Below are 17173 nucleotides of genomic sequence, written 5' to 3'. Positions count from 1 at the left end.
CTGACAGCTCATTTCTGAACCCAGTATGTAATTCAATAGAGAGTGTATTTCCCAACACTAGCAGCCTTTTAGACCTCATGGAACAATTCCACTCAGATAACCAATAATAAATAACAATAATAATAAATGAAAGGCGCAATCCTACTCTCTATGAGAGATTGCATTGACTCCAACAGGAGAAGGATTTGGCCCTAATCTCCTTATTATATAATTTTAACTTTTCAAATGGGCACTTGAATAAGGCTCATGTTGCAATTTCTCCTATGTTAACTGCAGGGAAGTCAGATATTTTTTTCTGCTAACTACAATATTAGTTGTAGTTTCTATTGGTTATAGAAAATAAACTGCATATGATTCCATTTATTACTGAAGTTAGCCATTCATGTTTTAATTTTTATATTTCAGCATTTCAGAGCTCCTAAAGACCCTTTCAGAACAATGAGAGTTTTCTTCTATTTTCTTTATCTACTACCTGTTCAGAACAAGTACCCTCAAATACTACAAATTCAAGTTCTCAAATAAGCACATTTTAGATAAATATTGCTCTTGATATACGTCCATAGCTGATGTTAATATAAAAGGAAGCTATATGTATTCACATCAAGAGTAATCACCCTTTCCTTTCATTACAGTGAGTTAACACGTTAGGATGAATTGTAAAATACGTGCACACCTGGAATTTTTATTAACCCATGCCTAGCCCTCCATATTGCCTATGGGCAGAGCAGAATGTTTAACTTACAATTAGACATTTTAAATTCCTACTTCAGAACAAATACTAAATGTGTTTGTTGCCAGGGTGATATGAAGAGCAGAATAAATATATTTCCTAAGATCAGTAGATGGAAAACACTTTGCTCTGTGTCTGTACGTCTACACTGCAATAAAAGACCCATGGCTCGGCTGCGGCTGGCCCCAGTGAGCTGACTCAGGCTCATGGGAGTCAGGCTGTAGAGCTAAAACCTGCGGTATAGACGTCTGAGCTTGGGTTCTGAGACCAACTCCCACCTCGCTGGGCTTCAGCCCGAGCCCAAACGTTTACACTGCAATTTCTAGCCCCACAGCCTGAGCCACATGAGTCCGAGTTAGCTGACCTGGGCTCTGAGACTAGGTGCAGCAGGTTTTTATTGCAATGTACACATACCCTGTTATACAAGTCTATCAGTCATGTATGAAAATGTCTGTTGTGCTAGTCTGAAACTGGAAGCTATAGAAAAGTCAAACTATATTCATGCAATGTTAAGTATGAGGTTTTAATTGCATAACTGTCAGACATTTTGGATACTCAGTACAAAATATTTAATCAGTAGTGGAGCTGAGGTTACTCCCTATGTACACTGACTGTGTGACTGAGAGCAGAAAAGGGCCTTGCTAACTTTAGATTGTTTCTACACATACGCGTAATGAAAGGGCACTTTGGCAATGAAACGTTGCCTGCTAGGGCAGAAAGGGAGAAGCTGGATACAAATCTACCTCTGCAGTTCTATCCCTCATTGTGTAAATCCACACACTTGTGAGAGTCAGCACAGAGAGGGCTCCTCCAGGCTTTTGGGTGTGGGATGGGAGGGATAGAGCAGTGCTGTAGCCCACTTTCTGTGGCACCATCCCCCACTCTGCCCCCTATTTTATGTGGAAATCCAGGTGGGGGTAACACAGCTCAAAGCTGTATTAACTCCCTCTGGGTTCCTTCCACTAGTGCTAGTGACCTGCGGGGACATGACCATTGGCAGAAGTGCTGCCAGATGGAGAGAGGCAGAGTGGAAGAAGGAGCCAGGCATGCAGATGCCTTCTCTCACTATGAGTATAGGGTCTCATCCCAGTGGAAAACCTTATCGGTGGATCCCAGGTTCCACAGGCTTGAGAGGTCTCATCCCCTCCCAACAACATGGACCCCCTAAACTCAAAAGGATGATCCATCTGAGGGAATGATTTGCCTCTATGGGCCCTCCTTCAAGCATCTCCTTGGGAGGGGAAAATCTTAGGTTTGGTCTATACTACACAGTTAGGTCAACACAAGGCAGCTTACGTCAACCTAAGTACGTCAGTGTACACGTGACAGCCTTCCTCCCATGGATGTAAGTGTCCTAATACACCGACATCATAACTCCACCTCCATGAGAGGCGTAGGGCTTAAATCAGTGTAGTTAGAGTGATGCAGTGTCTATGTAGGTTTCAGTGATAGCCATGTTAGTCTGCATCAGCAACTGCATTACTTACATCAGCTGTTGGCTGCTCCATGCTGGAGCCGTGAAATTGACAAGAAAGCTGGGCAGGTACAGCCCAGCTGCTCCTGGCTCCTCACTCCCAGATGGGATGCTGCCCGGAGGCTCCCCACTCAGGGAGCCGAGAAGACTGGATGGCTGACCCCCAAGCCTTGGCGGGGAGCTGGGGGGAAGGGGAGGGCAAGCTGAACTCCTGGCAGGGAGCTGTATGGAGTTGAGAGCCCTGGCTCTCAGCCCCCACCAGTTGGTGGAAGTGCTCGTGGTGAGGACGCACACCACTGACAGAAGGAAGGTAGTGTGGACATCAGCCACCGCAGTAACTACTGCGGTGGCTGAAAGTTGACCTAACATAAGGGTATGTCTACACTACGGGATTATTCCGATTTTACATAAACCGGTTTTGTAAAACAGATTGTATAAAGTCGAGTGCACGCGGCCACACTAAGCACATTAATTCGGCGGTGTGCGTCCATGTACAGAGGCTAGCGTCGATTTCCGGAGCGTTGCACTGTGGGTAGCTATCCCGTAGCTATCCCATAGTTCCCGCAGTCTCTCCTGCCCATTGGAATTCTGGGATGAGATCCCAATGCAAAAACAGTGTCGCGGGTGATTCTGGGTAAATGTCGTCACTCAATCCTTCCTCCGGGAAAGCAACGGCAGACAATAATTTCACGCCCTTTTTCCCTGGATTGCCCTGGCAGACGCCATAGCATGGCAATCATGGAACCCGTTTTGCCTTTTGTCACTGTATGTGTACTGGATGCTGCTGACAGACGCGGTACTGCAGTGCTACACAGCAGCATTCATTTGCCTTTGCAAGGTAGCAGAGACGGTTACCATCCCTATTGCACCGTCTGCCATGCCATTGTAAATTGGCGATGAGATGACGGTTATCAGTCGTTCTGTACCATCTGCTGCTATCATGGGTGCTCCTGGCTGGCCTTGCTGACGTTGGCCAGGGGCGCATGGACAAAAATGGGAATGACTCCCCGGGTCATTCCCTTCTTTATGTTTTGTCTAAAAATAGAGTCAGTCCAGCCTAGAATATGGGGCAAATGTACTAGAGAACCAGAGAGCACAGCCGCTCCATGTCAGAGCCCCAGAGATCCCGCAGAAATGATGAGCTGCATGCCATTCTAGGGGGTGCCCCTGCAACAACCATACCCATTGCTTCCCTCCTCCCCCAACCCTCCTGGGCTACTGTGGCAGTGTCCCCCATTTGTGTGATGAAGTAATAAAGAATGCAGGAATAAGAAACACTGACTTTTTAGTGAGATAAAATGAGGGGGAGGAAGCCTCCAGCTGCTATGATAGTCCAGGCAGTACAGAATCTTTTCTTTAGACATGAAAGGGGGGTGGGGGCTGATGGAGCTCAGCCTCCAGTTGCTATGATGAAGATGGTTACCAGCCGTTCTGTACCATCTGCCAGGAATGACCGGGAGTCATTCCCATTTTTACCCAGGCGCCCCCAGCCCACCTCATCGAGGCCAGCCAGGAGCACTCACAGGCTGATGATGACGATGGATAGCAGTCATATTGTACTGTCTGCCACCGGGAAGGGGATGCTGGTGTTCAGCACTGCAGCACCCTGTCTACCAGCAACATGCAATAGACATAGGGTGACACTGAAAAAAGGCAAGAAACGTTTTTTTCCCCTTTTCTTTTGGGGGGGAGGGAAGGGTGTAAATTGACGACATATACCCTGAAAGACCCGGGAAAATGTTTTTGACCCTTCAGGCATTGGGAGCCCAGCCAAGAATGCAAATGCTTTTCGGAGACTGCGGGGACTGTGGGATAGCTGGAGTCCTCAATACCCCCTCCCTCCCTCCATGAGCGTCCATTTGATTCTTTGGCTTTCCATTACGCTTGTCACACAGCACTGTGCTATGGCCTCTGTCTATCATAGCCTGGAGATTTTTTCAAATGCTTTGTCATTTTGTCTTCTGTAACAGAGCTCTGATAGAACAGATTTGTCTCCCCATACAGCGATCAGATCCAGTATCTCCCGTACGGTCCATGCTGGAGCTCTTTTTGGATTTGGGACTGCATCGCCACCCGTGCTGATCAGAGCTCCACGATGGGCAAACAGGAAATGAAATTCAAAAGTTCGTGGGGCTTTTCCTGTCTACCTGGCCAGTGCATCCGAGTTCAGAGCGGTCACAATGGTGCACTTTGTGATACCGCCCGGAGGCCAATACCGTCGATTTGTGGCCACACTAACCCTAATCCGACATGGCAATACCGATTTCAGCGCTACTCCTCTCATCGGGAGGAGTACAGAAATTGGTTTAAAGAGCCCTTTATATTGATATAAAGGGCCTCGTTGTGTGGATGGGTGCAGGGTTAAATCGGTTTAATGCTGCTAAATTCGGTTTAAACGCGTAGTGTAGACCAGGCCTAAGTTGACTTAGGGCTGTCGTGTCAACATGCTCTTAGGCCTTGGCTAAACTGGCGCTTTACAGCGCTGCAATTTTCTCGCTCAGGGGTGTGAAAAAACACCCCCCTGTGTGCAGCAAGTTACAGTGCTGTAAAGCACCAGTGTAAACAGTGCCCCAGTGCTGGGAGCGCGACTCCCAGCGCTGCAAGCTAATCTCCCCGGCGAGGTGGAGTACCACGACCACACTCGCACTTCAAAGCGCTGCCGCGGGAGCGCTCCCACGGCAGCGCTTTGGAGTTTCGAGTGTAGCCAAGCCCTTAGTTATTTTCCAAACTGAATTTCTTCAAACAAGGTAGAGTGCATGTTCTTCATGTAAAAGTGTCTGTGCACGTGAAAAGTATGATGCTATAAAACAGCAGTTTAATTATTTGACCTCAATTCTAACTGGTATTAAACACTTTCCACTCTCCATCCCTCCCCGTTCCTCTGTTTGAAAAATTCAGATACAGTTTGGTATCTTTTTATGAAGCTTTTCCCCCTCAGAAAAATCATTTATTGGCTAAGACGTAGTGATGACAAATTTCAGCCCCAAGAGCAATTATCTGAGAATTTTGTAGTAGTTTGAAAGGATGGGCTCAGAAGTGAAGTATCATTTTGGCTAATTATAGCAAAGATGCTATAAATCGATCCCATTTATCATCATTTTGATGCAAATAGCAACACATATATGTGCCAGGGGCCCAATTCTGTAAGGGTTCTGAATACAGAACATCCACTGACTTCATTGCAAGTTCCAAGCAGAGTCTTTTTAGTATCAGGCCCAGAACCGGTGGGAAATGTTCATGGCACAGGCTCCAATGTTCCAAAATGCCGGGGGTGCTTGACCCCCAGCCCTGCCCCCACTCTACCCCTTCACCCAAGGCCCCACCCCACTTCTTCCCACCCCTGCTCCACTCCCACCCCTCCTCTTCCCACCCAGTTCCACCACTTCCCCAGAGCGTGCCGCATCCTTGCTCCTCCCCCGCCCCCAGCCTCCTGCATGCCACAAAACAGCTGATCTGCAGGGCCTGCATGCAGGTGGGAGCTGACTGGGGGGCTACCAGTGGGAGCTTAGAATTCACCATTTTTTCCCTGTGTGTGCTTCAGCCCTGGAGCACCCATGGAGTTGGCGTCTATGGTTCATGGAATCGAAGCTGGTAAAAATTACCACTCCTTTCCCCCTCTCCCCCTTTTGGGGTGTATTTGTACTTGTGAATATAAATTCCTAATTAACAGATTTAGTGCCAATTTTTGCTGTCAGTTACATGGATTTAGTTTCTATTGATTTATGTGAGATTCCGCAGGTGTAACAGAGAACAAAATTTGACCTTTGATGCTGTATCCATTTACAGAAAATGACACACAGTGGCCTGAGTAACGGCTGATCAGAAGTAGCTTCTCTCTTGCAGTTGCTTGGTAGCTTAAGTGAAATTAATTTGGTGGTTTCCTTTTAAATGTTATTGACAGCGGTTCCACATCACACAACAAAGAATTAAATTGGTATGGAGAATGAAATACTCCTTCACCCCTATGACTGCAGTGGTGTCAATGGGCCACTTTACTTTGAATGGTCCCTCTTAAAATATGTGCAAACTACTTATGCAAAATTATCTGCTCCACCTTGTATTTAGCTGTGACATTCTGAGTACCTTTCCCAGACCTGAAGAAGAGCTCTGTGTAGCTCAAAAGCTTGTTTCTCTCATCAACAGAAGTTGGTCCAATAAAAGATATTACCTCACCCCCCTGCACCTTGTCTCTCTAATATCCTGGGACCGACATGGCTACAACACTGCATACCCCTCAAGATGGCAGCTTTGATCAGTGTTGAAGCCATTAAAGGGCTGCATGGGGACACTTGGACTGATGTCCTCTTCACTATATGTGCTCTGTAGATGCAAGAATTTAATTTTCTACTCCATTTAATCTGGCATTTTTTTATGAGCACTAACCTGTCTTTTAAAGCTGTGTATTATTAGGCTCTTTTCTTCTTCAAGTTTAAAATCAGTATCTCGTTATTGGGGTCAATAGTTGTACTTAAAACAGTCTTATAATCTCTGAAGCCTGCAGTAGTAATTACTCTGTAAATACCTGCTTCATGAATTTCTTCTTGGCCAGTGTATGAGGAAAACACCTGTCCAAAGAATTTATATTGCTGTTCTCTAAAGTTGTTTTGCAGGTAATCCATCAGCATGACATAGCCAGACTGCTGCATTGTAAGGACTTCACAAAATACAGCCAACTGAAAAATAAAAGACAGCACACTTCCCCTAAGTCATAAAAATTAACTGGATTCTGATATTAGGCACAACTTTGAGAAAGGGAAGGTGTGTAGATTGTCTCAGTTCAGGAATAATCCCAGTAAACATTGTGATTCAGACACATACCTCTGAGGGCATGTGTACACTGCAATTAGACACTTGCAACTGGTCCATGTCAGCTGACTTGGCTTGCAGGGCTTGGGCTAAGGGGCTGTTTAATTGCAGTGTAGACATTTGGGCTTGGACTGCAACCCAAGCTCTGGGACCTTCTCGCCTCACAAGGTCCTAGAGCCCGGGTTCCAGCCCATGCCTGAATGTCTATACCACAGTTAAACAGCTCCTTAGCCTGATCTCCAGTAACCTGAGTCAGCTGGCATGGACCAGCCGTGGTTTTTTAATTACAGAGATATCCTGAGTCACTATTCCTCCAGTGCTTCCTACTTGCTTTCTTTGGGTTAGTAGTTTACTTTGCACAGGCACGTAGTCAGAATCTACCCATGAATGAAAAAGGGGGTGGGCGTGGAGGGGATTACTCACACATGTGCAAGTGAAAAGCTAGAAAAAAGAAATGTTAGGTTGTTAGGCTAGAAAGTAATGCCATGCACTTTTACCACATACATGAAAACTGTTTTTCCTTTCATTTAATCCATGTGAAAGAAATAATTGTTCTTATTTGAATTACCTGGTTTTCAGAAATGTTAATGGGATCTTTAAACACAATCCATTCGACTGTCTCTGAGCAGGGAGGTGTCGACAAAGATCCATTATAAGTGTAATATTTGTCTGTTGAGTTCGGCAAAAGGTTCAGCAAAATAAATGGCTCTAATGCAGCCTGTTTTCCTGCAAAACATTTATATTCAAATTATTAAGATATTAAATAAAAGCTGAATAAAACAAAAGTAGAGCTGCAAAATGGAAGTTCCTTCAAGTGAAACAAAGGAATGTTTGAGGATATTTGGAGTCTGATTTCAATGGCTGTTCAGCCTATGAAAGGTTGGGCCCTTTGCACTTAAGTTTTAACAAAGATCCTAAAACAATAATTCTACTGGGTCAGCAGAAGGTTCTAATGAGCTACTTTATGGAAGGCTGAAGTTCAGCTGTAAACTCAGAACTCCCAATCTTCATCTCAGCAGTGAGATTCAAAGAAACAACGCTTTTAGTCTTTGCGCCTGGGAGGGACTCCCATGGAGTGCTGAATGACAGACCATTACTGAACTCAGAGTCAAGGTCATTCAATACATCACATTCACAATACCTCTTACTCTCTGTGGGGCAGGGAAGAGGTATGAAAGCTGCATATGAAGTGCCATCTAGTCCAGGGAAGTGTTACTTCATTGGAACACACTGATCATTACATTACTCTAGCCTGGAGCAAACTGTGTTGAGATGCAGGAAATAGTGAAACATGGTGAAAAAGAATGGGAAAGCTCAAGGAACAATGTTACAAGAGAAAGAACAGGAGATGAAGACCTCTTCCAAGATGATGTAACACTTCAGGTGACTGCCCTGTATGCAACAGTAAGGGATGGTCCTCACAGGGAGCTCACATCAGCATAGCTACATGTCTTAGGGCTTAGCTACACTTGCGAGTTACAGCGCATTAAAGGAGCTCCGGGTGCACTAGCTCACTACCTGTCCACACTGGCAAGGCATGTAGAGCGCTCTGATTCCACAGCTAGAGCACTGCTGGTACTCCACCTTGGTGAGTGGAATAACGTTTGCTGCACCCCCGCTGGAGCGCCCCAGCATCAGTGTGAACGAGGTGTTGCATTACTGAACTCTCATCAGCCTCTGGAAATGTCCCATAATCCCCTTAAGCCAAGTGGCCACTCTTGTCATTGTTTTGGATATGCTCTTTGAAAGCTCCATTTGACAGCCAGCTGCTTATCTGCTCCGAGACAAAGCAACCATTACTGTGGAATGCTGTGTGTGAGAGAGAGAGGTGGGGGGGAGGTCTGCTGCTGTCTGAACTTACAAGACAGCATGATGACATTCTCTCAGCCCCCCCAAACCCCACTCTCTCCCCCCAGATACACATAACACTCCCTGTCACACTCCACCCCACCCCCCCATTTGAAAAGCACGTTGCAGCCACTTGCATGCGGGGATAGCAACCACAATGCACTGCTCTTTGTGGCCATTGCAAGAGCTGCTAATGTGGCCATGCCAGTGCACTGGCAGCTGTCAGTTTGGACAGACTACAGCGCTTTCCCTACTGTGCTCTACGAAGTCTGGTTTAACTCAAAATGCTCTACATCTGCAAGTATAGCCATGCCACTTCACACCCATGAGAGATGTAGCTATACTGACCTAACCCCCCAGAGTAGACAGCATTAGGTCAACAGAAGAATTTTTCCATCAGCCTAGCTACTGCCTGCCAGGGAGGTGGATTACCTATGCCAATGGGAGAACCCCTGCTGGTTGTGTAGGTAGTGTCTACACTGAAGTGCTGGAGCTATGCCGCCGTAGTGTTTCAAGTGTAGAGAAGCCCTTACTCTCCTTTGCATACACTCATATCAGAGGAGGGAGAAGAAACATTCCAGTTCACTTAGATGCTTTGCCCTCACTGAAGACCATGGAAAAACCCCACTTACACATTTAGTCACGCGTGTAAATGTATGGCTGGTGCAGTTCATCCACTTCCCTGGTATCTTGCCAGGATTGGGGCTTGGATGAGGATGAGCTGACTGAGATTCAGCTGGTGAGGTAGCAGGAGCCCGTCAGTGGAACTGGCAGAGATTATACCAACTTCCTCAAGTGGGGGAATTTACCAGCTTTTGGACAATCCCACTTCCATGAGAGGATGATTGTGTTTATCTAAAATACCACTGGTCCTTTTAGATGTGATTTTAAATAAAATCTGACTCATGTCTATATAATTTGCTGTTTGTTATCATCCCTAGGTTCATTTGAATGTTACTGCTTTGTAAACTTCCCTCTCTCAATAAATATCCAAATGATTTCCCCCACATGCAGGTATTTCTAACCTAGTCATGTCCCTTTGCATTATATCTGTCCTCAGTGATGTTTGTAACTCATCCCCATTTAGCGTCACCTTAACATTCCGCTATAAACTGTTGGCCATTTTATTGCACAGAATCACAGTTGTTCTACTGAGTCAAGTCTTAGAAACCACCTTTTCTTTCAAAATGACTTGTTCTTGTCCACATCTGATGACAGGGGAACATTCAACAGTGTTGAGCAAAATATTTCCACCTATCTGTAGTATTCTGTCAACCTCTTAGGCACCTTCAGATTGCAGCCACCCTAACAATCTATCAGAGGGGTAGCCGTGTTAGTCTGGATCTGTAAAAAGCAACAATGAGTCCTGTGGCTCCTTAAAGACTAACAGATGTATTGGAGCATAAGCTTTCGTGGGTGAATACCCACTTCGTCAGACGCATGCATTCACCCACGAAAGCTTATGCTCCTAACAATCTAGTGTATATCTAGTTAAATAATTCTAGCTTCACAAATCCTTTTGTAGTTGTGAGCATCAGGATATCAAACCTGACATTTACAGCAAGTGTCCTGATAGGATAACTTCCTTTGCTAGAAGGATCTTCAATAGCTTGTGGAACTTTGAATGTTAGTAACAACTTGTGTTCTGTTTATAGTCTAGACTATAAAACTAAACATCTGAAAAGTTTCAAGAGAAAATGTCCGATGTCAGATAGTAACATGACTGGTTTCTATTCCCAGAGTGTTAGCGGGGGAAGAAACTGAGAATACTTCCACTCTAGAGCCTGAGAACTCAGCAACTCTCATTTTAATATACAAAATATAAGATATGATTTACAAGGACAGCTGATGTACTATACATCTTTCTCCAGTATAAACCATCTGAATTAGTCTTGGCCTGAATTTTGTGAGCTCACTTAGATCTATTAAAATAAAGCATGTTCTGTTCATCATTAAAGTGTCATGTAGCTTGACACCTGCTGCCCTTGGCTTTACAGCTCCTCAGCAAGGTTGCTGGATGGTGTTTACCTTGATGGGTTTCCCTTCAGGTGTCTCGTGTAAGCATGGCATCTAAAACTAATGAATAGGGCTGGTCAGAAATTTTTTCATGAAACACACCTTTGTCAGAAAGCGCCAGTTCATCAAACCTCAAATGTCTTGCAAAAGCAAGTCAGGCTTGACAAACTTTTGACTTGCAAGCAAGATTACAATGGAAACACTTCCCTGCCTGCTCACAAGGCCGGCTACTGTGGACGCTGGGTTTCCCTGTTCTGGTGCAGTCATGTCATGCTAGGCCATCCAGGTTTTCCAGGCTCCTTGGTGTGGAGCTGGGAGCCTGGCAGCCCTGGAAACCCAGGCTCTAGTTCCGGTTCTGAGGGTACATCTACACTGTTCAAAAAAAAAAAAAGAAAGAAAGAAATGTGGCAGCGAGTCTCAGAGCCCAGGTCAGCTGACCAGGCCTCACAGAGCTGGTGCTGTGGGGCTAAAAATAGCAGGGTAGACATTCCCACTTGGGCTCTGAGAGCCTCCCCACTCCCAGATTTCAGAACCTGGGCTCCACCCTGAGTTCAAACATCAACAGTGCTATTTTTAGCCCACATGCAAGCCCTGCAAGCCCAAGACAGTTGGCCCAGCCTCTGAGATTCGCTGACTCAGGTCTCTTATTGCAGTGTAGACATACCTAGATCCCTGCAAATTCGCAGGTATCTGCTTTATATCCATTGATATCTGCGTCCGTGGATGTGGTCATATTGCTTATCTTCTTGGATTGGATGTGGATCCAAATTTTTTTATCCGCCCCGGGCTCTAGCTCAGCAGCAGTTCTCAACCAGGGGTTTGTGGCTCCTTGTAGGGCCACAGTTTCAGAGGTTCCACTCACAGGGCTGAAGCTCAGAGCCTGGCAGAGCTGAAGCCCTGAGCCCTTGTGCCCCCCCTGGGGCTAAAGCCCAGAGTCCCGAGAGCCCCTGGCAGAGCTAAGGCAAAGCCCCAGGTTCCAGTGCCCCCCAAAAGGCTAAAGCTTCGAGCTCTGAGCCATGGTGCCCCCCGAGAGCAGTGGTGGTCGTGGGGGGGGGTTGAAGCCTGAAGTCCCAGTGGTCCCGGCAGGGCTAAAACATTGAGCCTTGGTACCCCCCCCCCCACAGGGCTAAAGCCCAGAGCACTGAAGGGGAGGCAGGAGCACCAGGGCTTGGGGTGCTGGAACTCTGGACTTTAGATCATTATAGGGGTGCTGGGGCTCAGGCCTCCAGCCCCACGGGGCTCATGGACCCCTTGAAACTGGCTCACAGCCCCCCAAGGGCCCACGGGTGCCCAGTTGAGAACCCCTGCTGAAGAGGGTGTTGCTGTGGATAAAAGGTGGAGTGTGGATTTCAGATTGGATACAATTTAATTACCACAGATGCAGATCAGATGCAGATCCAAATTTCTGTATCCGCGCAGGGCTCAGAGTCTAGGATACTAGCTTCATAGCAGGAGCCCCACATCTAACCAGTGCTTTCTCCTGTCTTTGCAGCAGGGAGCATGGAAGCCCTGAGAACTACAGTTTGGACTGGGGCTCTCAAGGCTTCCAGGCCAGGAGTCTTGAAGTCTTGGGATGGTCTTCCAGGGTCCATGGCTCTGGGACAGCACTGCTATATGGACTCTGCTTGGGCGGTGACCCCAGGGCTTCCAGACTCCCAGGCCGGCTGGCTCACCATGCTGCTGATTCCCAAGTTGGACCAGGAGTCTGGAAGACCTGGGGTCTCCGTGTCTGGATTTGCAGATCCTGGGATCATGGGAAGCTGCTGTCTGAAACTGACATGAATGTTAATTTCAGTCAGCGGCTACCTGTCCCAGGGAGCATATTTCCTTTCAGAACCATCATGTGTCAGTGTTTTCTAAATGATTTTTTTTCATGATTTCCAGTTTGAGAGAAATTTTTGAAAAATTTAGCTTTGGTCCAACTCAGAACAAAACCAGATTTCAAAGTAGCATTTCTCATTTCTGAGAATTTTTGGTGAGTTTTGACTAGTTGTAATAATGAATCCTAGCTGATTTATACAATTCACCTTGTCCTCATAAGCTAAAAAAGTTCCATCACTTTGTTTTGTGTTGGAGACTGATATCTGCTTCCATTTTGGGGGCTAAATGTTTTAAAAGTTTATGACACACATCCTATAATAACTAATCAGAATAAATAATCAATACTTTACATTTTAAATCCATATATTTCAGAGGACTTTTTACAAAAGGTAGGTATTTTTATCCCCATTTTATAGCCAGAGAAACTGATGAGCTAGGCAGGGTGAGGTCGATATATCTACACTAAAGCTGCTGCAATAGCACGGCTACAGTGCTATAGCTGTAGTGGTGTAGCATATAAACTTCCTACATTGACACAAAGGGTTTTTCAGTCAATGTCAGTAATCTTTCTCTCTCAGAGGCGGTAGCTAGGTCAACGGAAGAATATTTTCATCGACCTAGCTCAGTCTACACCAGAGGTTAGGTGAACCTGCTTTGAGCAGGGGGTTGGACTAGATGACCTCCTGAGGTCCCTTCCAACCCTGAGATTCTATGATTCTATGAACCTAACTATGGCACTCAAGGCATGAAATTTTTCACAGCACTGAGCGATGTAGCTAGTTTGACTTAAGTTTTAGGTGTGGACCAGGGCTTGATTACGTACCCAAGGCAAAGATTTGGCCCTGATTTAGGAAAGAATCCTTACTCATGTGCTTAAATGCTTTCCTCAACTGGGGCCGCAGTGAGACAGCGTAAGTAACAGAAACTAGATCTCCTGATGCACCATCCTCTACTCAGCATGCTCTGATGTAAATGAATAGACAATTTTTAAAAAAGCAAAGCATCACACACTGAGTCAAAATCTGCTCTGAATGACACCAGTGTAACTGTAAAGTAAACTGTGTAAACTGACTGAGTTATTTCAGATTGACACCAGTGTCACTGAAAGTGGAATATAGCTCCCTGACTCTACTGAATACTGACATTCATAAAATCTCACTTTATTCCCAGAACTAGACTTGTAAGACAGATCTTTGTTTGCTACAATACTTGTATTTGTGCTACAAATTACACAGAAAACTCAGATATACACGACTAAGAAACCTTAATGAATAAATCGGTAATTTCTCTTGACCAAACACTGAAAGTGTAGCAAAGGCCTTGGAAAAGTTAAATCTATTCACTTTGTGACTCAGGTTTTTCCAGTTTTTTCAAGTAATCATTTTTTGGGGAAATATAACCAATTTGTGACATTTTTTATTTTGGTTTTAACAAAAGTGACCAAATCCAGTTCATGGTTCCCAATAGCTTCAATAAGTTTTGTATGCACATTCAAAAGCAGAATTTGGCCCAACCAATAACCAATCAAGCAAGACGATAAACTCACCAAACCGGCTAACACTATCTACTCCTTTGATAATTGCATTATAATCCATATTATCTTCCAGGCTAACCTGTTAAAGAGAAATTGTATACTTTATTAAAAACAGGGTTTAATAAAAAATGAAAGCTATAAGTTAGCTGAGCAGGCAACAGAGGATTTAAAGAAGAGTAATTACACATATTTGCCAAATTGTTTTTTGTGCAAAATAAATTACAAATATATATTAATGTGCTTATTATATACCAGAACCATTTAGCTCAGATTGGATATTTGCTATATTTTAAAGCAAAGTTAATGCCACAGATATACAAAATGGTTACCTCAAATAAAATTGATAAAGCTCTTAACTTCCCATTTCCTTTAATTGCCTCCTCAAAATTTGTAAACTGATCTGCATCATAGCAGTAGATTTGCATCTGTAAATATAAAGATTAGATCTTCAATTTTCAGAGGTATACATTACATGATAGAAAAAAAATCTTTAAAAGAATGTAAACAATACAATTATTTATTTCAGATATTCCTACACTGAGAAAAATCTTGAAGCAGTAACAAACTTTAATCTAATAAATGCCTCTTCTATAGTTCTCTCATCCATTGCCTAAAAACTTACGTGGTGAAGCCAATGGCAAAACTATTGACTTCAGGAGGACAGGATTTCACCCACTGTATCTACCCCAAACTAAAAGTAGAGATGTATTGGTAATACAACCAAGACTTTGATCCTGTCTCTTCTGCAGCCTGGAGTCGGCTGGAACAGTAGACTTGCATCAGGCTCTACATCCTCATACCCTCACTCTTCCACCACAGGGGTAGCTTCATGATCAACCAAAATCTGGCTCCCTACCTTGGGGCAGAGTTTGTGACTCCACCCCTCTTCCCATGGGATGTTTTCAGAGGAGGCTCTGCTCCCTGATATCCTGGCAGGATGGAAAATATAAGGCCGGAGCTTGAATGGCAAGTCCAAATGGGTCATGAAGTCAAGAAGACTGAATGGACTGCACTGGCCATAGTGTAAGTTTGTCCCTAACAGTTTTCCATGGAACTGGGGAGAAGAGAGGAAGAGAGGACCCCAGCAACCCCATCCCTCCATTTGTTCCCTCAGAGATATATACTGTTTTGTAACTTATTATAATAGACTATGAATGGGTCCATGGAGTTTACTGTAACTCTCAGGTATTTGATCATCTGTGGCAATTGGGCCTATATTCAGTTTGCAGGATTAGACCCTGTATTTGATACCAAGATTTGTGCTCATCTCTCCTGAACAATTCTGAATTTGAAAATGCACACTTCATTTTCAGAATGGCAAACTAAATACAACTGTACAGGAAGGATCTCATTCAGAGGCTACTGTAGTCAGTGGCAAAACTTCCATGTGCTTTGGATCAGGCCTTGATTCATATTTGCAAACATAAAATTTAAATATTACTCATTTGGATTTGAAGGAGGATTATATACACACAATGTACCCTAATCAAATGATAAATTAACATCTTTAACAAGTATCAGAGGGGTAGCCGCATTAGTCTGGATCTGTAAAAAGCGACAAAAAGTCCTGTGGCGCCTTATAGACTAACAGAAGTATTGGAGCGTGAGCTTTGGTGCCACAGGACTCTTTGTCACATCTTTAACAAGTTTGATTATTTGCAGGATTGTACAGTATTGAGTCTATTACAATTCATTACCTCAAGAGGAAATTTTTGTCCTTCTAAACTATGTTCCGATCCATCTGATGATATATTGCATTTTCCCCAGTGAAAAGTTATCTTGCTTGCTTTAAATACTGTTTCTGAGCCACCTCCACTGACATAATAATCATTTGTCAGGTTAATTTCCACTAAAGAGAAAAAAAGAATGGTCAATGAGCATGTCTGTGCATTTGAAATTCAGATACATCAACATTACTAGCTAAAAGGTGAACATATGTTGGTTCTCCTTACATTTCATCAACAGCTTGACAGAATGTGGATTATTCAGCTAAGAAATAAAACCATTAGGGAGATTTATAGCTGCTAATAACAAAATGAAATGTATTTTACTTCATTTCAAACTCTGATTAATAAAATAGACATATGGGGAGCTGAATTACTTTAATGCACTCTCATAATCCATTGTTTTGTAATTCATCTGAAATCTGTCATAGTCTTACATTAAACAAAAGCTCAAGAAAGCTGGCCTATCAGTGAAGCCCTCCTTCTAAGGAAAGAAAACAAAACCCTAATGTCCTATCTTTGCACTCCTAGGATATAGATCTTCTGGAAAGTGGATGTGTTGATAATGCAAATGGGAATGAAGAGAAAAAATTTATTGAGCATGGTAGAAGGGGGTTAACTAGAAATAATGAGGTAACACTTAGGGCTTGTCTACACTAGGACCTGGAACACTCCTTGGACAACAGATTAAGGGCACTTTACTCCTGAATGACAGTATCCTCCCGGGGGATGGGATGGAGGGTGGGAATGGTTAAGGTGCTTTAACTTTCACTTTTCATGTGGATGTGGCCAAAGGAAAGGAAAATGTAGGCTAGATACCAGGAAGAATTTCCTGGCTGTGAGATATACAAGGTTGTGGAATAGTCTCCCAAATGATGTGGTGGAAGCTCTGTCCCTGCAGATAATTACAAATAAACTGGAAAAAGAGCTGAACACAGATATGTTGCGGAGAAAATCCTACACTGGCAGAGGGATGGACTAGATGATTGGGACTCTGCTCTCTTCTTGCCACACATAACAGCAGTGGATTCTCAGTTTCCTAGATTCCCGTACTCAGTGCCATGAAGAAAGCTGAAGGAGGTTTGGCTGGAGTGCCATGCTGCTCCTTTCAAATACTTTGAACTTCAACAGTGGAGGAGGATCTCAATTCGCTTTTTTGAGCATTAAAGAATTTATCCTCAGAACATTCCTGTAAGGTAGGGAAGAACTATTTGCCTAAT

General features: G+C 44.2%; 1 protein-coding gene across 6 annotated transcripts in view; it reads right to left on the bottom strand.

Annotated features, from left to right (window-relative positions):
- PTPRZ1 (protein tyrosine phosphatase receptor type Z1) overlaps positions 1 to 17173 on the bottom strand; it is a 191831-nt gene that overhangs the window by 79039 nt on the left and 95619 nt on the right. For all 6 annotated transcript variants that reach the window (XM_039509988.1, XM_039510007.1, XM_039509998.1 and 3 more), the window contains exons 4-8: positions 15927 to 16078; positions 14559 to 14654; positions 14242 to 14308; positions 7579 to 7736; positions 6727 to 6877 (exon numbers count right to left, since the gene is read on the bottom strand). In XM_039509988.1, the coding sequence (XP_039365922.1) occupies positions 6727 to 6877; positions 7579 to 7736; positions 14242 to 14308; positions 14559 to 14654; positions 15927 to 16078 (624 nt within the window). The remainder of the gene's footprint in view (positions 1 to 6726; positions 6878 to 7578; positions 7737 to 14241; positions 14309 to 14558; positions 14655 to 15926; positions 16079 to 17173) is intronic.

This window comes from Mauremys reevesii, linkage group 1 (genome assembly GCF_016161935.1).
Source record: "Mauremys reevesii isolate NIE-2019 linkage group 1, ASM1616193v1, whole genome shotgun sequence".
NCBI lineage: Eukaryota > Metazoa > Chordata > Testudines > Geoemydidae > Mauremys > Mauremys reevesii.
Note: the sequence above shows the minus strand (reverse complement) of the source record. Positions and strands in the feature narration are given on the sequence as shown.